Raw genomic sequence first — 24,875 nt, 5'->3', positions numbered from 1 at the left:
GCGGGTTGCTGGCCCTTGGCTTCCCCATTACCAGAAGTAGAGCTTGTTCATGCAGTAGCTGCTGTTGCAAGATCTCTAACTGTCTCTGCTCCTCCTCTAACTGTCGCCTGATGTACTCCTGGAGAGGTAGGCAGCAGAGAATTCAGAGGAACACAAAGAGAGAAAGAGAGAGAAAGAACCGGTAATTTCAAAGGTGACAAGAGATGCCGAGTAAAGTGTGGAAGGAAGGAGTGAAAAAAATACCCAGACGCCTCCTCACCAAACAGGAAAAGTACCGAAGCCAAAGCATTTCAATGCAGTCAAAAGCACAAGCCCTCTACCTACGGCAGCCGACAGAGACGGCTCAGTGCTTTGTCCTTACGATTTGGTTTTAATCGGCTACATCTTAAAGCTTTTCATTACAGGTTCCCTCTTTATGGGCTACCCGGAATTAACAACGCTATAAAGTTCAAAGGCAACTGTGCAAGCAGCAGGAATAAAATAATTGTTGAATGCCATCGTGCACAGTCTTTGTAACGGAACCATCCCGCAGGGTGCCACCTTGCTGCTATCAGAATGCGATTCTAACAAAGAGAGAGGGCCCTGCATCCACGGCTCCGTCATGGAGATGGGAGATTGCAGGAGTGGAAAAGCCCTTCTAAAGCAATGAAAGATGTGGCTCGTTTATTACGCCGCGGCGCTACCTTCAAAGTACATACCCAGCGCTGGGAGAACCCTAAGATCAAGGAATGTCAGGGGACTCTGGCCTGGGTAGGAAGCGAGGCTCAATGAGTGGGCATTGCCAAGGCTGTGCATTTGACTTCTTGAATAGGTGAGAAGAGCAGCTCGAGAAAGAGTAAAAACCTGCTTAAACTGAGCAGTCCTAAGAGAAGGTGACCCACACCCCAGGGGCGGCGGGCCCCGGAGCTCACACAGGGGCCATCTGTGGGCTCCGTCCCCGCTGTACCTGCTCGTGCTCCGCGCGCCGCCTCTCCTCCTCCCGGCGCATCTGCTCCTCGTAGTGCCGGCGCTGCTCTCTCTCCTGCTGCTTCCGCAGCTCCTTCTCTCGCCGTTGTTGCTGTGGGGCCACAAGCGGACAACCATGAAGGAAAGGGGCCTGGTGCTGAGCCGTCGGGACAGCAGCAGCGAGGGCTGCAGAGCCGCAGACGTGCCCTCTTCTCCGGAGATGCCTACGTGCCCAAAGGCTCTTTCTGTCCCGTGCTATTGGGGGACTCGCTGGCAGGGATGGGCTGATAGCAATTCAGTGTCACCCCCAACACCCTGTCATTTCCGATGCAAGTACTCTCCAGATTTTAGTCCTCCCAAGAAGTTCCTGTTAAGTGCATTCTCCCTATTGGCTAATGATGGTTTTCAAACCAGGGGTAGGAAACATCAATGCAAAGTAAGTTACTCATTACATATCATCAAACTGTTTAGGAGATTCTGTAGGTTTTAAGGGGCACCTGCGTGGCTCAGTTGGTTGAGCTTTCCACTCTTGATTTCGGCTGAGGTCATGATCTCAGTTTGTGAGATTGAGCCCCACATTGGAACCTGTGCTGACAGTGTGGACGCTGTTTGGGATTCTCCCTCTCTCTCTCTCTCTCTCTCTTTGCCTCTCCCCAGCTCCCTCTCTCTAAATAAATAAACTTAAAAAAAACACACATTTGCAACGCTCATGTCATTCAATTCTTTTGACACCACGTAGAGCAATTATTTCGTAGATAAAAGAAAGCAAAATCCAAAGAAATAAAGTGACATATTCAAGGCCATACAGTAATTAATGGCTGAGAGTACAACAAAATTCATTGATTCTGACCCTGTCCATTACTCTCTCCGATACATCATGCTGCCTGTATTTATTTTCTGAAGAATTCACTTGTAAGTGTCAATTTCAATGTCTCACTCAAGTAAGACCTTTAAATTCATCATCATCTCATACAATCACCATGCCTCTGAATATGGACAGTGTGGTAAGCATCTTTCATGCTTTATCATATCTAATCTTCACAAAAATCTGCTGAGGTAGGTATTATTATCATCCCCATTTTATATGAGAAAACCGAAGCTCAGAGACATTAAGCGATTGTTGAAGGTCATCCTCACGTTCAAGGTCACGCCCAGTAAGTAGTGGAGTTTGATTTCAAAGCCAGGCAATATGACTCCACAGTCTGAACTCAATCACTGCAGAAGATGAGGAGGCAACAGGGGGTGACAGAAAGATGACAGACGAATCCAGCTCTTCATTACATTCTCAGAAAAGGAGAACGTCTTAGGAACAGTTACAGGAACCAGCGTTTGCCAATGGGACAGTATCGTTCCCTAATCCCTGGAGCGTCTGGAATGTGTAGGGGCATGTGGGAGTTTTTCTGGTTGTCTCTATGACCGGAGGACATGACTGGCGCTTAGCATGAAGTGTCAGGGATGCTAAAACTCCTGCAATGTACAGGACAGTCACACATTACAAAGTATTTTCCTATACCACATGCCATCCGTGCTCCTTTTGAGAAATGCTGTAGCCCTTGGTATTGGATCTCTGTACTGGCATTGGGAGTTCTTCTTCCTCAAATATGAGGTTTGAGGGAACCGATTGGAGGGGGGCGTCCGATTCTCTTTTAACATTTTTTTTCCTCTTTTAACATTCTTAACAACACGTCACTGCCTGGCTGAGAAAATATGAGGTATCGAAAACAGAATGGATTGTGACTATATCACACTGACAAGCTAGCTTTATACAACCAGGGAAAGAGCCTTCTAATACAAAAGCTCTCTGTCACAGCCACAGCTCACCCAAGCAGACATTCAGACCTCCAAAGAAGCCCACAAATGAGGAGGCCTTCCTAATGTGGCCTCCTCCTGCAATCCGTTGAAACTGCTGTCTTCCAATGATCTCTGAGGTTTGGAGATAAGCTACATTTTTTGAGACTCAACATCTGTCACTTCCAGATCAACAATTATCTGTCCTCCTCAGATTGTAGGTGATAGGGAGCCATTGGAGGACTTCCTGCAGTCAAATGCCATAACCAAACTTACATTTTCAAGGGGCTTCCTAACAGTCATGGGAGGAAGCATAACTAGAAGCTGGAATACAGTGCTAGGCCATTCTGTGGGTACAGACAGAAAATAACAGGGCACCGATGAATTAAGCAAACGCAATTGGAGAGTCCATGTTCATAATCGCTGCTGAGAATGGAGACACAGCCAAAAGGAAGACAGACTAAAAGCTATCCAGGTTTCCAACTCTTCTAACAGGACTGGAGTGGATGCCAAGTTAGAAGTAGAAATTAGAATTAGGCCAAAACAGAATAGGCAGGATTTGGGGACTATGGGGCTTGTGAGGGTGAGTGGAGTTCCTGGCCAAGGAGCAGAGCAGATGGTTTGAAACAGAGAGGAAAGGCAGGTTTAGGGAAAGGAATGAGGGGTGTGTTGGGGGATAGGGATGAGTCAAGCTCCAGACATGTAATTATTTGTTTTACAGAAAAATAATACAGGAAGATGCGAGTAGAAAACATCATCATAGGAACTGACTGAATAATTTGGATTACAGACCCAAAACAGAGATCTTTCCAACACTCAACCCAAGTGAACCAATGCCAACACAGAGGATAAAATAATTATGTGTACAGATCTGGCTCCTGGCAGGAACTAGCCCTAATTTAGCTAACATTTCAAGATTTTTACTCCCACCATCGGTCTCTTTCTTGACAAAAAAAAAATAATCAAGGCTTTTGAAGATTTAGCTGATTTTTATGTGAAGGATTTGTACATTTTCAACCCCTTCGCCAGGAATCAATACTGTTTTATAATTACATGCCACTCAGGTCCTTGTGTGAGGTGTACAAAGTATTGATTGCAACTCAAGAGGGTCTGGGCTTCCCAAGTACTCTGTAGTTTCTGAGAAAGACACTCAGAAGTGACTAATAATTAATAATGATCTCATTCAGATCAGCTGCCGCTAACGCATGGCGGCATCTGCCAGGGCTTTGGTTCCCGTGGCGAGGTTGGAAAAATAAATCATTCCCCAACCTTCTGAGGGCACCTTGCCAATTTCCAGCTGCTGTGTTCCAGTGTCAATGCCTTTCCCGGAAAAATCTTTGCTTTCTTTCCTCCTGGGCATGGAGCTGTTTTTGGGTACATACCAAAACATGTCACAGAAAGACCAAGTCCCCGACCTCAAGCAGATACCTCTACAAAACCCTGAAGACTCTTATTAGAAGCAGCTCCTTGAGGGAAGGCTTATGCTTGATTCCCTCTGGACCCACAGCCTCTTATGTGGGGCTAGGCAAGTGGCAGGTACACAGAAGATTCTTTGAACGGAACCAAGTAAGAAAGATGGGACAAAGAAGACAACACAATATCTTAAATTCCTTGGGGGCATCGTCTGTCTCATTAATCCTTAGAGTTTGTATCACATTGTGTGTTAAATTATGTTTATCTGAGTATGTCTTACCTACTCTACAATCTAAGATGAAAGCTATTTGTGGGCAGGGTCTCTGTTCCACTCCACTTTTTATCTCCTACTAAATCCCATACTGGGCCCGATACCATTGATATCTGTTGCAATGAATACTGTAAACTGAGTACCAAGAGAAGAGGAGAAAGCCTGGTGGAGCCTCAAACCACTCCTCCACCCTTCTATGCCATTCTCAGACCAGAATGTTCTTTCATGCTGAGCATAGACAAGACCTGAGAGTGTTTATCTAAACAGAGAGCCACCAACAACTAGCACTGGCATGGTACCTATTTGCCATCTTAAAGAAAGGTGGGAAATTAAAATAAGGGAATAAGAGTCTATGCATCTCTAAGTTGCCTTTTTAAAAATTATCTTTTATTTATTTATTTATTTGTTTATTTATTTATTTTTAAATTCAAGTTAGTTAACATATAGTGTAACAATAGCTTCAGGAGGAGAATTTAGTGATTCATCACTTACGTATAATACCCAGTACTCGTCCCAACAAGTGCCTTCCTTAATGCCCATCACCCATTTAGCTCATCCCCCCCACCCATCCACAACAACCCTCAGGTTGTTTTCTGTATTTAAGAGTCTCTTATGGTTTGCCTCCTTCTCTCCTTTTATCTTATTTTTGCTTCCCTTCCCCTGTGTTCATCAGTTGTGTTTCTTAAATTCCACATATGAGTGATATCATATGATATTTGTCCTTCTCTGCCTGACTTATATACTCTATACATCCATGTTGTTGCAGATGAAAAGATGCTCACCATCGCTGATCATCAGGGAAATACAAATCAAAACTGCAATAAGCATTTCTAAATTTCATTCAAACTATGCATAAAGATGACAGTGGTCCTGCTGTCAAAAAGGAATGGCTTAAACCAACTATCCTAACAATTTTGGCCGACATCCTTCCTTTACTGAACTGCCTAGAAGCATGTTTTCATCCACATTTTCTTCACAAATCGTATCACTTAAAATTAGACATTCTGTGGAGTCTTACAAATGTCTTAATTTTTTTCCCCTGGGTGGGGGATGATTGCTAATATCCACTCTGAAAATTTCTGAGGCTAAAATCAATATTGCCCTGCTCTATGGAGTAGGTCATGGGGGTCTTGTTGCCCCACTGTCTTCTATGGATGTTCTCAAAGAATAATTTTGGTTTGGGCAGCTTTGGTTCTCCCCTTGGGTGTTCCCCTCAGGTCACCTCCAGGTGGAGGCTGTGTGGCTGTACTTCAAGTATGTGAACTAGTTAGTTTATTTTAATGAAATAATCTTGTTTCCTTGCTCAGGGAACCCTCAAAGGTTGTACATTTATTCCAGACTGATTTTGCAGAATTTTGGCTCCTCAAATTCTTGCAAGAGAATATCACCTTAACTCTTACATGTTCGATTCCTATCGAAGTTGTAACAAATAATCCTCATGGCTGATTGTCACCAAGGTTCTGGTGTTGATCTCTCTTTCCTTTTGTTTCTTTAAATACTCCTTTTAGATTAAGTTTAACCAGCAGAAACATGTTACCTCCACCAGGGTGCTCTGGTTCTTGTAGAAGTGACTTTTTGATGAGCTGTCAGGCCATAAATTGCATTTTATTTTATTTTTATTTTTTTAAATGTTTATCATATTTGAGAGAGAGAGAGAGAGACAGAGTGCGAGTGGGGGAGTGACACAGAGAGAAGGAGACACAGAATCTAAAGCAGACTCCAGGCTCGGAACTGTCAGCACAGAGCCTGATGCGGGGCTTGAACTCACCAACCGTGAGATCGTGACCTGAGCCGAAGCCTGATGCCCTACCGACTGAGCCACCCATGTGCTCCCTATTTTAATTTTTTTTAAGTTTATTTATTTATTTTGAGAGAGAGTGAGCATGTTAGTGGGGGAGGGCAGAAAGAGAGGCAGGGAGAGAGAGAGCCCCAAGCAGGCTTTGTGCTGTCAGCGTGTGGCTTGATTCCACAAACCATGAGATTATGACCTGAGTTGAAACCAAGAGTGGGACACTTAACAGACAGAGCCACCCAGGCTCCCCATCACTTGCAGTTAAAGTGTTATCAGAACAGCTGAAAAAAGCTAACCGCTGTGTTTATGCTAGGAATATCACCTCACACATCATTCATGGCACTACTCCAACCACTACTAGGCAAGGGTAGAGGTTCCAAGTTATCTCAGAAAGCTTACTTGAGTAACAAGTTTACTCTGATCTGATGGACAACATGAATCTCAAACCACTCGTTTGCCTCTCTTCTTAGTTGCTAGGGTCAGACTCTCAGAGTCGGACTGGTGGCCCCCTCAGGCACCTGCACCTGGCATTCTGTGAACTGACCCTACCCTGGCTTTGTCTTTTTTTTTCTCTTCTGCTTTAAAGTCCCTTCTGCTTAATTTTCTCATTTACTTTATTCTTAGTTGCTATATTAATCTCTGTAAGCCACCTTTCATCCTTTTTTTGGAGCAAAGAAGAATCATAAAGAAGGGTATACACAAACAAACGAGGAACAGATCTTGGATCTCCAGGGATTTTGAAACTTCAAAGCTTCCCTTGGAAAGATCAAAATGAGATAAACAAGAAGTCGTAGACTTGTAATTTGGTTCTTTGCTTATGAAGATGGCATGTGTGTTGATGACCCCTGAGCAAGTGGTTAAAGTTGTTTTTACAACATGGCAGTCAGTTTGCTCTGATCCTGCCACAACCTCTCAATGAAGAGCTGTTGAGGCAAGCAATGGTAACACACACGCCGGCTGGGACCGAAAGGGTAACAACACAGTCTCCTTTCTAATCTAAAAGATCTTACCTTGCACCAGAGCAAACATGGCTAAATAAAGCCCACCCACCATTCAAGGATATGGAATCTTTTAGAAAAAAAAGCACAGGATTACAATCTGTATGTATGGCATCATTTTTACCTAAAAAAGTACTGTATTGTAGATTATTGTAATCAGAGCCTCACATTAGCTCTGTCAGGTAAGTGAGGCAAATGTCGTTTTCTTTATTTTCCTTTTCAGACTCTCAGGAAGGTTCATTACCTTGTCACTGGCCACGTGGTAAGTTCAGGAAAAATCATGAAATGAATACAGGTCATCATATTGGGCACTGTCTGTAGGCGTCAAGTGTTTGCTTGGTTGGGTGCTCGGCGTGTTTCAACTCATTTGATTCCACAGCGTGACTACAGACTTTATTATTATTATTCCTAAATGACAGATAAGCAAATTGAGGCACAGCAAAGTAAACTGTTCCATGTCACACAGCTGGGAAATGGCAGAGCTTGGAATCAAGCCCAGGTCAGTCTGACTCCATGCTCTTTCCATGAGTCCATCTGACCCCATGCCCAGCTTCTGTTACCTGGAAGAGTATTCCAGCAACTGGAGATGTAGTGGGATGTACAGTTTAGAGTGTGCAGGGAGGGATGGAGCAAAAGATACCTCATCTATCCTACCACCAGCAGCACTTTCTTCAATATCCTTCAGAATTTCCAGATAGGAAACGTGGCTGCTTTTTTCTACTTACTGAATGTTCAGATTGAAATTGAATCTTGTTCTCATGACATTCTGGTAGATTTGGGGCTCCGAGTCTATCTTTTATATACATCACATTTCCCAGTGGAGAGACTCAGAGGTAACACCTACATTTGGGAATTAATATCCCGTAGCTGCAGTGACGTGTCACTGGAGGATGAGGGGGTAGGCAAGAAAGGCCACAGGGCTTGGGGAAAGAACACTGGATCAGAAAGAGTAAGACTAGATTCTGGTGTTGCTCTGCCACCAAAGCAAACATTTAGACCACAGTCTCAAGAAATATTTGTTTAACAAATGAGTGAATGCTATATGACCTTGAATAAGTCACCTTAACTCAACCTTGAACATGGGAGCAGATTAGGTGATCTCACAGGTTTGTTCATCCGACTCTAAGCAAGGATGTGCTGCATTGCTAAGCAGTCTACTAACAATTCAGAATGAGAAGTGAAACAGAGTAGAATTCTGGTTTGCTCTTGGACAGCTCCACTTGCTTTCAACCTGGGTGACCTCCTGGAAGAGGTGAGAGGGGACCTCATTGAGCGTGGAAGACCCGAGTCAGCCTCCAGAAACAGGCCAGCAGCTGGCACGGGATCAAGTCAGGCTCTGTGGCAAGTACCTTCAACCATCTCCTCAACAAAGAAGCTCTCTGTTCAAAGACACTCGGAATGAAAGGACCCAGTGTGGTCTTTTGAATCCACTGCACAGCCCCCTCACTTAAATAGGACTGTTCTGTACAAGCCATGCAGCAGCTGTATCGTGAGGAGAGGTGTTCAAGCATTTGGGCATTCTATTCACCCATTTTCACTTTTGCTAAAATTTCGGTTTTGGAAAGACCAGCCACTTGCAGCGCAAGGGCATGATACCTTGCAACTAACACCAGGATTCTGAACAAACACCATGTAGTGCCTTCTATGATGCCAGGCAGCGTCCCAAGCCCTTCACTCATACTGACTCGTTAGTCGTCATCACTGCCCTGTGGGGCATGTTCTGCTGTCACCATCCCCATCTGACCGATGAGGAAACTGTGGCAAACACAGGTCAATATCCTGCCCAAGTTCACCTGCTAAGTGCAAAGCCAGGACTATACTCTATGTCTATCCTCCCTTCCTTACCCATCTTTTCCTCACAGAATAAGGAGAACCAATGAGAAAGCTAGACCAGCCAGATAGGCCACGTTCTTTTCTTTTCACACTTACTTCATACTACTAAAGTTAAACCATCCAACCTACCCATTCAGAGCTTTCCCGGAAGATTAACTTCCTAAGTGAAGCTCTTCCTTTGGGTTCCCAGGCCGACTTTTGATCGGTAGGCAGCCCTATGGCTAAGCACCATCTGAGTACCTATGTGCTAAGCAGATCTTCACGCATGTAGCCCAAGGAATGAAAGTTTGAAACAAAGCTGCGAGAAGGCTTAATGACAGATTCTGGTCCTGCCTCTTCTACGGGGGCTATTCAGCATGGTCATGCTCCTTATTATCTCCAAGGTGCAGTTTTCCCCCGGCAGGAAGGGCCACCGGGGTTTTCCTGGGTATCATATAGAGAAGCCAGAAGGACATCCTGAGGACCTATGACTCTGTTGGTTAGTGTAAAAGTCAAGTGCAGTTGTGACTCCAAATTCCTTCTGCCATCCTTTGGAAGCCTTAAAAGAGACTCTCAGATGGGAGAGTGGTATCCTATGAAAACAAGCCCATTATGGCCCAGTTTATTAACACAGTGCCTACAGAGAGGGCCACTCCAGCACATCTGGGATAGTACAGAAGATGCTAAATTGCATCTTACGTGGAAAGGCTGCAGGAACCAGTGACAGTGGGAGAAGGAGATTATCGTTGTCACAGACATTTCTGGGGCTGGAGGGGAAGGTCATTTAGTTTTCTTTGGCATCACTTGTATTAATGCAGGAATATCACAAGGACTTGAATCAATAACAGGATGAATTTGTTAACATTAGGAGCCGCTCAGAAATAGGACATCCTTCCTCAAGCCTCTAAACATATAAGCAGAGATCATATGTTAAACAGGTTAAATGACTGAGGCATCTTATCAAAGAGATTCTTCAAGAGAAGGATTGGCTGAGATGACTTTCAAGGTCCCTTATGTTCTCCAGCCTCTATGATTCCACAAAACTGTTCACTGAAGAACACAAAAGGGAAATGAAAACAATCCAATCTAAAAGTCATGCTGAAATTATATTGTCTGGGCAACTATTGCCGTAAAAGTTCTATGGCTAGGGGCCACTGAGAATACTAACGGTACAATACAGAGATGCAGGCCAGATGTAATAAAAGAGGTTCCACAAAGATCCCAGATACCGGAAGGCAGTCTGTAATGCCCATTCCATGCTGTCACTGAAAAGCCATCCCTGCCATCCACCTAAGGTGCTCTAGGTACACTGATGGTCAGGAACTGGCTAACGCAGGCTTTTTTTCCAGCATGAAATGCTGTAAGTGTAAAATATTGGCATATGGGGGCCCCTGGGTGTCTCAGTCAGCGAAGCATCTGACTTCAGCTCAGGTCATGATCTCATGGTTTGTGAGTTTGAGGCCCGCATCGGACTCTGTGCTGAGAGTGTGGAGCCTGCCCAGGATTCTCTCTCTCCTCCCTCTCTCTATGCCCCTCCCCAACTTGCCCTTGCTCTCTCTGTCTCTGTCTCAAAATAAATAAACTTTACAAAATAATAAAAAAATAAAATAACATACTAGCATATCTTTCCATTCCTTGGAAATGTAAAAAGGGGTCTGAAAAAATAGGATTTCAAATATTAGTAACACTTTAAGCTGCCATTCAGGAATTTCAGCCCAACTGCTTTGCCCTACTGGCAAACCCCTCCCATCACAGTGTCCAAGGGCCCAAGCAGCATGGCAGGTAAGTCAGAACAAGGAGCCCTTCTGGGATCCACCGAGAGGCAGTGTTCCATACGGCCGTGCCGACCACATGGCCTCCTGAAGCACCGGTGTGACTTACACAGGCGTGCGACCACAGACCACCGTCAGAGACCCGTGGGCAGGCCCCACCTAGGACAATGGGCACCCGGTTTGCCTGCCTGGCTCCCAGCTGATTCACAATCTCTGTTCAGTTATTGCAATAAAAGAACAAAAGCCCAGCTAGAAAGCATTCAGTCTTCGTGCTGATGCTAATGACATTCAGGGATAAAGGGCTGCTTTGCCTCCCAACTGAGGCCACTCGCAAGACACATTAGGATGCCTATGGTTAATGACTAAGTGAATTAAAGGCCGTTTCTCAGCAGTGCCAATGAATTAATACCCCAGGCCCTGAATGGGGGAGTTATTCTTGTTCATGGTGCTTTCTTCCGGTCGAGGGCCTGGGAGTATGGTCCGGTGGGTGGGAATGTGCATTTGTGAAAAGCCGCCCTGATTTCCCTGTCTCCCGCTTCTGTGCGCTGAGCTTGCTCCGGCCACCTTCGACTGCAAGCACCCTGAAAAGATGACTCAGGGTAGCAATGGCAAGGCAGACCATGGGAAACAAAGATTTTTCCCTCCCTCTGCAACTCTCTTCTTGAACTTACTTAGGTACTTGCTCGGTGCCAGGCACTGTTCTAAGTGCTTTCTGTGTATTAACTCATTCAATCCTCAAAATTATCACTATCCCCTTTTATAAACAGACAACCTGAGGCAGAAAGAATCTCTTCCAAGATCACAAAGGCAGGAAGTGGTAGAGACAGATTCAAACCCAGGCCGTTGATTACAGTACCTTTGACTGCCTTGGTCCTACCTTCTCGGTGAAAGGGTTCACTCCTAAGGTACAGTGCCCTTGATGCCCAGAAGCTTACTATTGAGACACAACAAGATCTCTATCTTAGGGGTTTGTTTTAGGTACTGGTAGGACATAAAATCTGATGTAGCCATTTGATGGCAATGATGGGATCATAATTACACAGTGTTGGAAATGACAGTAAGAAATACTGATAAGAGAATATATCGAAAAGCAGAATTTCTCCAGGGGAAGGTTCCCGGAGGCTTGGCTGGTAAGAGACTTCTCTAGGTGGCAGTTCATCCTACTAAATGAGGTACACCCGGACGGACAGAGAATGGGCTGCCTCCCTGTGCCGGCAAGGCCAGGGCCGTTGGCTAAGGCAACAGCAGACAGACGTGCCAGCAAGAGACAATGAGAGCTGTGCTCTCAGGAAGGGATGGAAAAGTCCATGGGTTACAGTAAATAGAGAAGGTGCCTTAGAGAATTCATGAAGGCAGACAATGGGAAATGCTATCTATATAGAAAATCCCAACAACAATTTTGAAATCATCCATTGCAAAATAACAATAAAACCGTTGCCAATAATGTCAATCATTCTTGTGTCAGGATTGTGTCAAGCCTTCTGTACACGATTCCCTTTACTTCTCACAACAGTCCTGCAAAGTAAATAGTATATTTTTTAAGTTTATTTATTTTGAGAGAGAGAGAGAGAGAGCATGTACACTCATATGACGGGGGACGCACAGAGAGAAAGGACAGAGAGAGAGGATTCCAAGCAGGCTCCACACTGTTGGCACAGAGCCAGATGGAAGGCTCGAAATCATGACCTGAGTGGAGATCAAGAGTCAGATCAGCTTAAGGACTAAGCTACCCAGGTGCCCTAGTAAATGGTATTTTGATTGTGTACATACAGAAGCTGAGGTTCAGAGAGGGTAAGTAATTTACTCAAGGCCACATAGCTTGAATTACACCTTTATTTCTATAGCTTCAAAGCTGGTATAGTTTGCCTCTGTACTAAGCTATCCAGTCATTTAAAAACTATTGACATTTTTTTCTCCTAATGACATAAATGAATTCCTACTAGTATAACACATACTCTTCTCAAGACATGAATAAAAGCTTACCTGTTGGTACATTTATTTTAATAAATTCAAGAGGAGTTTACTACTGTACATAAAAGCAGAGGAAATTACACCTCTGACTTCAGCCAAAGGCACCCACTCCAATAATAATAACTAATATTTATTGAGTGCTGCTCTAAGTGTTAGTCACATTCTAAGCTTTTCCAGGAACTAACTCATTGAATCCTCATGACGGCCCTGGAAGGTAATCCTACTATTCTTTCTAGTTTTACAAATGGGGAAACTGAGGCACAGTGAAGTTAAAAACTTGTACTTAATAAGGAAGGTAACTGTTAGACAAAATACTGCTATCAACAGAATCTTCCCCAAGTGTTCTGTTGCCCGTAGGGATTTTCAGAGCTTTATTGTGATGTCCTGCACATACTGGCTCTTAAAGATGTGTGCAGCTCCCCCTGCCCCCTGCCCCTTTGCTTTGGTTTAAGAACATCTGGGAGAAACGACATAGGTTCCAAAGAATAACCTCACATACCAGGGGCTTCTCTGGGCTCGGGCTGCAGCTGCTACAGCTTCTCTGAGACTAGCTTGCTTGCCCTGAAGGAAAGCAGATGATAAGGGAGAACGTGAGCAAAAGCTGAGCACCAATGGGGGCGCCTGGGTGGCTCAGTTGGTTAAGCGTCCAACTCTTGATTTCGGCTCAGGTCATGATCTCACGGTTCCTGAGTTTGAGCCCCACATTGGACTTCACAGTGTGGAGCCTGCCTGGGATTCTCTCTCTCCCTCTCTCTCTCTCTTTCTGCCTCCTCCTCCTCCTTGCACTCTCTCTTTCTCTCTCTCTCTCTCTCAAAAATAAATAAATAAACATTAAAAAAAGCTGGCCACAAATGGATGAACACAAAATTGTTTAGAGTTCTCTAAGCAGAAGCACGAGGTGGGGCTCATTAGCCATATTTAAACTACACTGGACAGGCCCTTCAAAAGAGAGATCTGTCCAGCTTTGGGCAGTTGACAAAGTTCTTTCGCGTCCGTCTTCCTGGTTAATTCCCAACATGACTTAGGTAGGGGACAAGCTTGGTTGGGGACCTCTGTGAGAGCCCAGGAATGGGAGCCAGGGTGGGGAGACTCAAAGAGTGGTCAGGGTGTGCAGGAGGCACATGGCAGTGCTCAGACCCAAACTGATGTCTTCGCACCCCAAATTCAGATCCCACTTGCTGAGCAGATTGCTTCCCCTTCTCCCAAACAGGAAATGAATGCACTTATCTTACTCGACCTCGGGGCGGCATTCTGCAGAGCAGGCCCCTTTAACTTGTTCATTGCACTCGAATACTCGATTTTCTTTGCAATAACATCAAATTCTACGGGTGTTCCGTCTACACCTCTATCAGTCTTTGCTGGCTTCTCCTCTCTTGCTCGATATTCTCAGAGTTCAGGCCTACACCCTCCTCTCTTCTTGATGTATACTTCCAGTACCATAAGCCGTGATGCCACCTTTTCCCCATCCCACCCTCTCTTCTCTGGTTGCCTCCGTATAATCCAACTACCTGCTTGGCATCACCACTGGCCACCTCACAGACATCTTCAATTCACCACATCGCAAGCTCATCTTATCCTCTTGGTCCCAAACCCGGTCCTCCAGCCAGATGCTCCAGTCCACACTGGGAACCATCCATGACATCTACTCAGGCACCACATTTACAGATGTATTCTGCATGTTCTACAGCCCGCATCTCTTTCCAGTGTGTCCCCTTTCCTCAATCCCCCTTCCACCGCCACTCACAGAAACACCACCCTCTCTGACCTGGACCAACTTGGCTCTCTCGTCCACTCTTGCCTCTTCCAATCACTCAACCTTGCAGCAGCCACAGTTTCCTTTTAAAAATGCCGATCTGATTACATTCCCTTGGTTAACACATGTCAGTGGTTTCCCACTATTTTCAGGGTAAAATTTAAAAATCCTTAACTGGGCCTGGGAAGCTGTCTAGATGAGTGTGCCTTGGCCTACCTGCCTGGCATCTCTGCGTGCCCCTCCCACCCAAGTCCTTCAGCTGGAATCCGCAGCAGGCCTCCCAGCCAGGCTGGGCTGCTGTCTCCACCCCACACCTCTCTGGTTGATTACTTAGCCGCCCTTCCTCTCCACCACAGCAGTCTGGCAATGATAATGAGTGGTTATTTAGGTGACTATCTGCCCCGTGCCTGTTTCCCTCAGAGATCTGGTGAACACCAGGGCAGACTGTATTCCTGGGGTCCAGCATAGCAGAGGTGTGAATTCATGAAATTTGTTGAATGACTGCCTGTTGGAATAGGAAACGTGTTTTAATTCTACCATACCCAGTTGAGCCTAACGTCTTCAAAAGCCCAGCCACTGATACTAAAAAGTTAGAGGCTTATAGGGAATTCACCTGTCAAGACTGTTAGACTCTCATTTTTTAGATCAGCGCTCCACTCTTACCGGCCAATAAGATACTAGTGGTATTTCTTAAAAGATTTTTTTTTCAGGCAATAGAACCAAAGCAGTAGAACATCTTTCAGCTAGGACTGGTTGTTTCTATAACTGGCTGATGTTATGATGGTCTTGAAGGGCACTAAATAAGACGTAGGTGACTTGAAAGACTTAACGCAATTCTCTGAAGAATGAAACTTACCACCATTGAGCAATTTGGTGCCCGTGGGGTCAATCTGATTATTCTTGTTACTTAAAGATATTCTTCTCCAAACGAAGGCATAGAATACTCTCAGCGAGTTGGAAAAAAAATGATAAATCACTAAAACCATTCCAAAACTCTTGGGCACAGTTAAGTATCACCACAAATCTGGCCAAGGTTAGTCTGAAAAGATGACCATAGTAAGTGCTGTAGCGCTTTAAGGTGATGATTCTTGGCCCCTAACTCTGTGATGGAGAATAAAACAAGAGGGATTTTGTGTAGGCCAAGTGATAGAAAGAAATTTTTATTGAACTAAATAAAAATAAAGGAGGTCTTCTATGTACTTTTCTCACTATTGATGGATTCATTCACCTTAGCTAGGTTCAATCAATTTCCTGGAAATTAGTTATACATTGTGCTTTATCACTGGTCAAAAGCTGAAAGTCTTATACCCAACCTATCATTGGTCCAAAGTCACGTCCTTTTCATGAGGCTGATAAATGACTACATTCAGTGTACAAAGTCCTTCTAAGAATATGCAGATACTGATATAGAACCTATTCAAATCCACATGGTTACCCATAAATAGCAAAGGACACACAGAGCTTCCTTGGAAACTAAACTCTGGTAGGAGGTGACATCTGAGATCCCCGGGGAATATAAAGGGTACAACCTACACAGTCCTGCGTCACCAGAAGGTCATCTGATGGCCCTTTATTTGAGAATCGAATTGCATTTCCAGGATGCCAACAAAAGCCCACCTGACCCACAATGAAGCTAAATCTGCAAGTCTAACTGTGGGCTTTCACTGCCTCTACATAGTCCAAGCTCCTACTCAAGGCACCAGAAACACAAGTTATCACCACGGGCCAGGGCGGCAGACCTAGATGGGGATCCAGCAGGAGCAGGATGCAGGAGAGGAGCCCCTGGCGGCAGAGACAGTTATTACTTAGGAGTTCAGAATTTACAGCCACCTCAGTAGTTAGTATTTCTTTTTCTTTGTGTTGAGGAATAGGTGCAAGATGAAGGATCAAAAGATAAAGCTGGTGTAATCTCTTAATGCCCTGTGGTCACAAGTGTTCCTGCTTCTGAGGAGAAGCCAGGGCTCATGTGCGTTGGTGCGCAAAGCAAAGTGTCCTTGGGCACACAGTTGCCTTTGGTGCAAGCAGGACTCGGAGGGTGTGTTCTGTGGGTACACGTGCCCCACTGAGTCTGAACTCTGACCTGCCTCCAATATAGAGGCTCCAGAAAGTGCCACACAAGAAGAGACACGAGGAGGCCTTGGCCATAGCTCTGACGGGGCACACCAGAGCCAGAACCCATTTTAAAGAAGAGCACCCGCTGGCTGGGTGCAGCTTGTTTGCCTTTGCTCAAAAGTCCTTAGGTTCTCAGAGTAAAAGGCCACAGGACCATGGGCCAGAAAAATATGCCTGGCTAATCAGTGGAGAGGCAGAATGGATGCAGTGACAACTCTTTGGCTCTGGAGTCCGATCCCCTGGGATTGAAACCTAGTTTTCCTCCCAAGCTGTGTGACCCTGTAGCAAGTTATTAACCTCTCTGAAAAAAAATTTTTTTAAGTTTATTTGCTTATTTTGAGAAAGACAGAGATAGCATGAATGGGGGAGGGGGAGGGGCACAAAGAGAGAGAGAGAGAGAGAGAGAGAGAGAGAGAGAGACAGAGAGAAACCCAAGCAGGCTCCGTGCTGTCTGCTTAGAGCCCAATGTGGGGCTCTAACTCATAGAATGTGAGATCATGGCCTGAGCTGAAATGGAGAGTCGGATGCTCAACCAACTGAACCACCCAGGTGCCCCATAACCTCTCTGAAATTCAGCTGCATTATCTTCAGACTGGGGGTTATTGTGAGGATTAAATGAGACAATTCATGTAAAGTGCAGAACAGCGTACCTGTCATATGGTAAATGCTTTGGAAAGTGTTAGAAATCGTTATTTTAGCAACTTGATGAAAAAAAAAACGTTTAAAGCTCAAATAAATCATATCAGGTAAGAAGGGAAGAAAATACAGATAAAAACAAAACAAAATAACACAATGCATCCCCTGAAAAGACTTTGCATTAATTGAGGATCCAGGCTCAAAGGTCAAAAGTTGTTATGTTAAAATTAAAAAAAAAAAAAAAGGAAGAAAGTGCACATAAGTGTGTGTGTATGCACAGGCACATGGGCATTCTTGAGTATTTTAAATGTTTTATGGGAGGACAGTGGAGATTTTCTAGGGTTTACATGGTGTCATTCACTTGAAATTAAGTGTAACAAGTCATTAGGCAAGGAGCCCACTAACTAAGGCATATGGTCAAGGTTTCCAGGGTGTAACGCCTCAGTGAGGTGGTGCCCTTCAGAAATGCCCTTGGAAGGAATAGACCATCAGGAAGGGAGCAGGAGAGGCGGGACGTGGGGGCAGAGCCCGACAGGGTACTGCTTAGGTGAGGGGAGAGGTTTGGCCAGAGTCTACACGAGTAAACATGGGCTCCAGCCCGCAGAGGCATTTGGTTCTCAGAACTGGCAGACTGGTGGATATGGCACAGCTCTGGATTGGGGGCTAGAATGAGAGGTCCCGACTGACCTGGCTGGGCTGAAGGTGACACCAGGTCTTAGCTGCAAGGGATTTCAATTCGTGCCCAGGAGAGTAACCAGAGGGGGTACAGGCACCTGCACAGCTATACTCCGTGCTTCGCTTCTGAGAGCTGCTTAATTAACACCCACACCTCCCTTTCCCCTGCCTCTGCCTGCTCCTTCCAAGGTCTCCTTTCCATGGCACCGCAGGGTCTCCATCTACTACAGTGTCGTTTTTAGAATAGAAGGTGGTGAACTTCAAACTTCTCTTGCACGGAGCATTCTTCACACTGACAAGAAGACAGACTTATAAACTGAAATTGGAACGTGCTTCACTTGCCCACTGATGCTTGCAGAAGCCTGCAAGGTCCTATTGTGAGGGTCGCAGTTCAAGGCTTCAAAGACTTATTTCGGGGCTTGCGTGGACATTGAGATCAGATCTCAATGGGTGTGAACACTGTGCACTTAGCGGCTCTGTGATATTGGGCCAATTATTTCAATCTCTTCCTGAACTTCAATTTCCTCTTGGTTAAATGGGGATTGTATGCATTCGGCATGAGAAGCAATGGATATACGCAAAGAGATAATGATAGTAGATGAGATCCTGGATATAAGCAAATAACCTCACCCAGGAGCTGGCGCACAGAAGTCACTTTATAATTGCAACTGTTGGGTATTATTGTGGCCGGTCTGTGTATGAACATTCCAGGGATATATGAGGTTGATAGGATTTTACTGCAAACTGAAACGGAGGCCCTCACCGATTTAAACCAGGGAGGCTGGACCTGGATGTGCCAATTAAAAAGCAATCTGCTCCTGGTGCCTGCAATCCACCAGCCTCGAACTGCCGTGGCCACCTGACAGAGCAAGTGAATTGCTGTAAACCGTTAACGAGGAGCAAGACGGCGTTTGGGAAAACTGTAAAATTGCTGCCCCATTATCGTGCAGTCGGTCAACCTGTCATCTGCCATCAGACTTTTCCAACAGCTATGCTCTCAGTTTCCTAACTATCTAGAGGCTTTGATGTAGCCCATAAAGGAAGGAGGCTTAACAAACTTCTGTAAGACCACAAGGGTGAGAGCCTCACCCAGGACAAGGCATGCAGGAAGGTGTGGCTGCTGGTATGGTTTCCCACACAGATGACAGCAACGCCTGCTGGTGAAGGCAAGCGTGGCCAGCAAGCTGGAGGACGGGTCCTGGATACTAAAGGTGTGCAAAAGGACTTGTGAAGTGCTTTCCACAGTGTCCAGAGGGGTGACGAAGGGGTATCTACAGGAGGACCCTGCGTTTCCATACCTGACATTTCACTTGCCTGCCCAGTCACTGCGGTCTACTTAACACCTATATTGTACCTCTCCATATTGACTCATTTATTCCTATATTAGTTCATTCATTCCATGAATACTCACGAGGCATCTACCATGTGCAAGGCCCTGTTCTAGGCGCTAGAGATACATGATGGAGAGATGCATCGGGGACGAAAGAGACAAAATCCCCTGTCCTCGGGAGCTCAGATTCCAGCGTAAGACGTGCAAAGGTACATAGAGAGTACGTGTGAAGGTGGTAAGAGCTATGTAAAAATAATAAAGCCGGGAAGGGCAACAGGACATGCTAGAGGGAGGGGGTGCAAATTTAAGTAAGGTGGTCAAGGAGGCTGCACTGAGGAGGTGATATCTAAGTAAGACTTGAAGAGGCTGAGGTCTTTAGCTGCTTTCCTGAAGTGACCACACCAAGGTCACTTCTCACCAAGGTCGCGCCCTGGCCCCCTGCCAGGCAAGGGAAGTCCTTGAGTGGTAACAGCATTCAGGCCTCATCCTCCTTTGCAAGTTAAGGTGTGTGCTCCCAGCGGGCCATGGCCCCACACAAGGATGGGACACTCAGGAAGCGACCTGGCCAAGAGGCGTGGGCTTCCACGGTGGCCCAGGCAGGTGCTCACCTCCTCCAGCCGCCGCCGCTGCTCCTTCTGCTCCTCTATGCGCTTCTGGCGCTCGGCCAGCAGCTGCCTCTTGTGTTCCTCGTTCTCCCGCTGCTGCTGTTCCAGCTGCTGCCGCCGCAGGGCCTCCGAACGCTCCTTGTTGGCCAGCTGGAGCCTCAGGAAGTCCCGCCGCAGTGTGGACTCCCCTGGCAGGTTCAGAATGGAGCTGTGGGCAGGAGGGAGAGATCAGGATCCTGCGTGCGGCAAGGGTCATTATTACCCGGGTCCTGGGGAGGACAGCGGGCAAACAACTCCCCTGTATGCGGGGAAGGGAGCCGCATGTGCCAGCGGGGGCTCTTAGACCCTCTGTTAATTACAGTACTCATCCCCAGGGAAACTGAGTCAAGGCTCAGCCTCCTTTTCAGTGTGACTACTGCATACGTGTTCTGTCTCCATCCCTAGATGGAGATGTCATCACCTCTCTCCAGCACTGTCCACGCTGCTCCCTCACCCTTGTGACATGCAAAGATCTGCTTCTAAAGGTTTTAATGAGTGTGCAAGCCTTAGGCCCTGGGTCGGCTGGTTTTCATGTTTAAGAAAGGCACAAAAAAATCCAGCAAATGAAATGAACAACCGGGAGCAGCAGGGAACCTATTCTACTAAGATGAGTACATCACTCCCACCCCCCCACCTCCTCCGTGACTCCCTGCACCAAACCCCAGGAGGCAAAGGACAGGCTGCTCATGTGAAGACATGATGAGCCAGGGAGGGAGAACATTTGAGTCAAGGTCAACACAGAGTAGAATAGGAACCCAAGCCTGCCAAAGTCAGAGAGTTCAGGGCTTGTCTCGCTGCACCAGGATTAAAGAGAAGTGACATGGTTTGTTCTGGAGCAGATGGTGTAGACTTCAACCCAGCTCACTGATTCCTAGATTCTGTTTAAGCACCATGGGCTTCAGTTTCCTCATCTGTAAAACGGTGGTTGTGCATCATGTGTATGTGTGTGTGGGGGTGTGTGTGTGCGCGCGCACATGTAAGAAAGAAAGTAGAAAGAAAAAGAGGATAGAAAACACCATAAAGCAACTCTCCCCACAGCCCTGGTCTAGGGCTGTCCTATTCACATCTAACTGCATGTGAACAACTCAAAGTTAGACTCTTTGGTTGCACACAGCAGCCTAACAGGGAGGTGGGGAAGGCTCTTATTTGTTCATGCAAATCTTTTCATCTTTCTGGCAACTTCCACTTGCGATCAACCCATTAAATAACTATTGACCCTTTCTAGGTAGCAGGCACTGTGATAGGTTCCAGTGGATACAGCAGTTGCTCAATGAATGTTCTCTCTAGTTATCTTGTTGTGGGGAAGAGAGACAGACAAATAATTAGATAAGATACAAATAACAATTTCACGTAGGAGCAGGGCTCCATATAAGACAAAAGATGTAATGGCTTAAGAGTGGCAATGGCAGGAGGCTGGGGCGAGAATTAAGGGTTCTGCTCAAGACAGGGGTGATCAGGGAAGAACTTTCTGAGAAGGTGCCAGATGAGCCAACACTCAAATGATGACGGGTTGGTACCACAAAGAAGTAGGGGAAGAACCTTTCAGGCAGAAAGAAAAGCAAATGTGGAAGCCTGTGGCGGGGACAGGTGCGGCATCTTTGAGGAACCAAACTCCATGGCACTTCCCAGAGCACAGTGAAGAAGAAAGGTGGTCCAAGAGGAGGCCAGAGAGACTGGGCAGACCCGGGAAGGCACATGGCATGGAAGCCAGCAATGGAAAGGTTATAGTCAGGGTAGTGACGTGATGGGATTTGTTGGCTGCTGAATGGACTTCTGTCTGCAGGGCGTGGGAGGTGAGGGCAAGCAGGGCCACCAGCTGGGCTGGCACTGAAGTGGCTCTGTGGGGGTGGGGCGGTGAGGATGGAGGCAGAGAAGCACTTGCTGGGAGAGCTGATGAAGCCTGTTGATGGATCTGATGTGTGGAGTGAGCAATGCTTGCAGGTTTTGTCTGGCACCTGGACAGTGGTGGTGACGCAAACGGGAGCAGATTTGGTGGCAGTTGACGAGGGGATTATTCTGTTTTGGAGAGCGGTTAGCATGCCGCGTGACTGCCATCAATGCCAAAAAATGACATGAAAAGGCTTTGTTCATGATGTCCCACAGACGGTGCTTGGATTCTACTAACAAAACTCCTCTAAAACTTACAGCTTTTGTGTAGGACTCTAAACCAAACCCCAAGCAAGAGAGCTTATCCACACAGGCCACAAGCTCTGTGCAAAAAGGCAGGACTTGGGGAGCCTGGGCTCACCATGCACACGAGGATGCACTGGTGTTGAATCAATTGACGTTGAATCAATTAACTGCTGTTGAATCAACGTCAGGCGATTTGAGCTGTAGTAGTAGCTCAGTCATAAACTTGGTGTGTGACCTGCTTGCCATCTTTGAGCTCTCACCTCATTTTTAAAATGAAATAACCACTGTCCCTTTTGAGTTTTCAGGATTTCACAAAGATTAATTACATGTGCCCATAAAACAGGACTTGGAACATAATCTTCAGTGTGATATAATGACACGTTACAATTATAGAAGCGTTAAGGCATGGCTAGGTCAGCCCGCTAAGTGACTCAGTTTAGCAAGTACTAGTTAAACTGTGGCTTCTCAGTTCTCTAGAGAGTGATCAGAAGGGCTGACGTGACATCTGGGTGAGCTTTGGAAAAATAAAAAATAGTGCACAACCTCTCTGAATGCAGGGCATTTGGTCCTTTGCCTTTGATCGTCACTACTTGACAGACATTATCTCTATGTAGCTAAACTGGGGGTGGCCCATGTAAAGTATCAGATGGAAGGAAAAACTTTCCTTCAGTTTCTGACCTTGAAAATTCCTGTAGCAGGTGAAGAGAAAAACTGGATGGCCCAGTAAGTCCCTCCTTCTTCCTGTAGTTCAGCAATAATCCAGCTTGGGAGATCTGAGTTAACTCCAAAAAAGAAGCCACTGGTTCATTCTAACAGCAGTGGCTGAGCTGGCCTCTTTCCTGGTCAGGTAGCTCCGCCCCAGCAGTATGGCAATTATGCTTCCCGGATCATTGGAGTCCTCTCCTTGGATGGCTAGAGGATGGAGACCCATATACCCCACTGAGCTTTCTTCTTTTGCATTTTCCCCGATAAATCTCACTTCCCACCACCATGGTGTGTGTGCCTGTCCCCCTCAACTCACCAAACTTCTGCCAGCTGAATTGTCTCAAGGAACAGAAATCCCAGCAATGTGAGTACACTAACCTTAATCATTCATAAACACACTGGAAGAAAGTCAGAATCAATGTCAAGTGAAATTCAAAACGCAGGGATGGTATCCCTGCGTTGGTTCTGGGATCCAACATGTGACAACTGAGGTGGGCATGAATGTTTCTATGTAGGGTTCCCCTCTCGAGCATGATTCGATTTCCTGGAAATTATTTCCTCTCAGATTAGACTGTGGTGAAAATACCAAGACATGTGACAAGGACAGTGGCTGCCCAAATGGGCTTCTTAAAGAAAGGTATGATGTAACGAAGTGAATAATTCAAGTCCCAAAATACCACTGAGGTCTCCTGAAAGTCGCAGTTTTAGGTACTTTGAGTCTTGTATTACCCAGATAATTGCCTCTACCCATTCTACACGTTACATACGTGAGGAAACAAGGTCTTAGAATAGAGACCATAAATCTTAGGGGACAAGATAAAGAATACGCTGATTTCCACATTTTTGTAAGAGTCTGCCCGGGGAAATTTTCCCAAATTAATGAGTATGTTCATGGGCAATAAATTAAATGAGACCACCTTGCTGGATTCTTAAAAATGAACCTATAAATCAAAAGGAAGCACGTTTCACACAAGCACAACTCAGAATGTGAAAGTAACACTTAGCTTTTGCTCTCCTACCTGGGCTCTCCTGAGTCATTCTCCTCCTCTTCTTCCTCACTTCCGCTGTACTCATACTCTGTCTCATCTAAAGAGAGACTCACAGAATGTTAGTGCACAAAAAGATGCTGCGGCTTGGTCAATCCCCCCCACCCCCCCCCGACCCTTGTTTTATATATAAGTAATCTGAGGCCCAAAGAGCTGTCATTAATGCTGACCTGGGACAGGCTCCAGGCCTCCTGACTTGTGATTTAATAGTTCCCATCAGCTGGATTCAAGTGCATGGAATTAACATTCAAAACTGTCCCAGCGGACTCTAGATACCTGTCCCTAATGGCTAGTGTTCACATGAAAGTCAAGACAAGGAACTGCAAAATAACTTTTCAGTTTGTGTTAATTACCCATTATGGGACCACCTAAACCAACTTTTATTGGCCCAGTATTAACTTATTAATCATTTTTTTAAGTAGGAGTTTTATTATGACTTACATGGACCCACAAACTGTCTTTAGATATGTTGATAAACACCAGAAAGAAACTTGACAATATGTGCTATTAAAAATATAGAGTTGGGGTGCCTGGATGACTCAGTCAGTTAAGCATCTGACTCTTGATTTCAGCTCTGGTCATGATCCCAGGGTTGTGGGACCAAGCCCCTTTCTCCCTCTGTCCCTCTCCTGCTCACACACACGTGTGTGCACGTGCTCTCCCTCCCTCTCTCTCTCTCTCTCTCTCTCTCTCTCTCAAAAAAAAAAGACATAAATGGACCATTGGGGACATTCATTCAATTGCCCATTGGGGACATCCATTTAATTCAGTAATATGTTAAGCAAGTTAATATGTAATAATAAATACGATTGAGTCTGCTTTGGAGGAGATCAGAATCTAATGGGCAAGATGGACAAGTAGGTAATCAGATCCTCCATGATTATGAAAAAATTAATCTTTATTGGGTATCTCCCATGCCAGTCACCCTGCTAGATACTTTACCTACGTTCTTTCATTTATTTTGCATAACAATACTTTAACACATTTTCAAGTGAAGACACTATCACAAGAGGTTAAGTGACCGAACCAATGACTTATTAATAAAAGGTCAGTCAATCTGGGCTTTGAATTTAGAATTC

The 24,875-nt window shown here is 45.6% G+C and overlaps 1 protein-coding gene across 1 annotated transcript in view; it reads right to left on the bottom strand.

Annotated features, from left to right (window-relative positions):
* The window catches only part of TNIK (TRAF2 and NCK interacting kinase), a 391,801-nt gene that overhangs the window by 73,621 nt on the left and 293,305 nt on the right, over positions 1-24,875 (bottom strand). Inside the window, 4 exon segments of the mRNA XM_019840116.3 lie at positions 32-118; positions 947-1,057; positions 19,877-20,081; positions 23,770-23,836. Of these exon segments, the coding sequence (XP_019695675.2) occupies positions 32-118; positions 947-1,057; positions 19,877-20,081; positions 23,770-23,836 (470 nt within the window).

Source organism: Felis catus, chromosome C2 (assembly GCF_018350175.1).
Source record: "Felis catus isolate Fca126 chromosome C2, F.catus_Fca126_mat1.0, whole genome shotgun sequence".
Taxonomy (NCBI): domain Eukaryota; kingdom Metazoa; phylum Chordata; class Mammalia; order Carnivora; family Felidae; genus Felis; species Felis catus.
The sequence above is the reverse complement of the archived record's forward strand: the minus strand, read 5'-3'. Positions and strand labels throughout refer to the sequence as shown.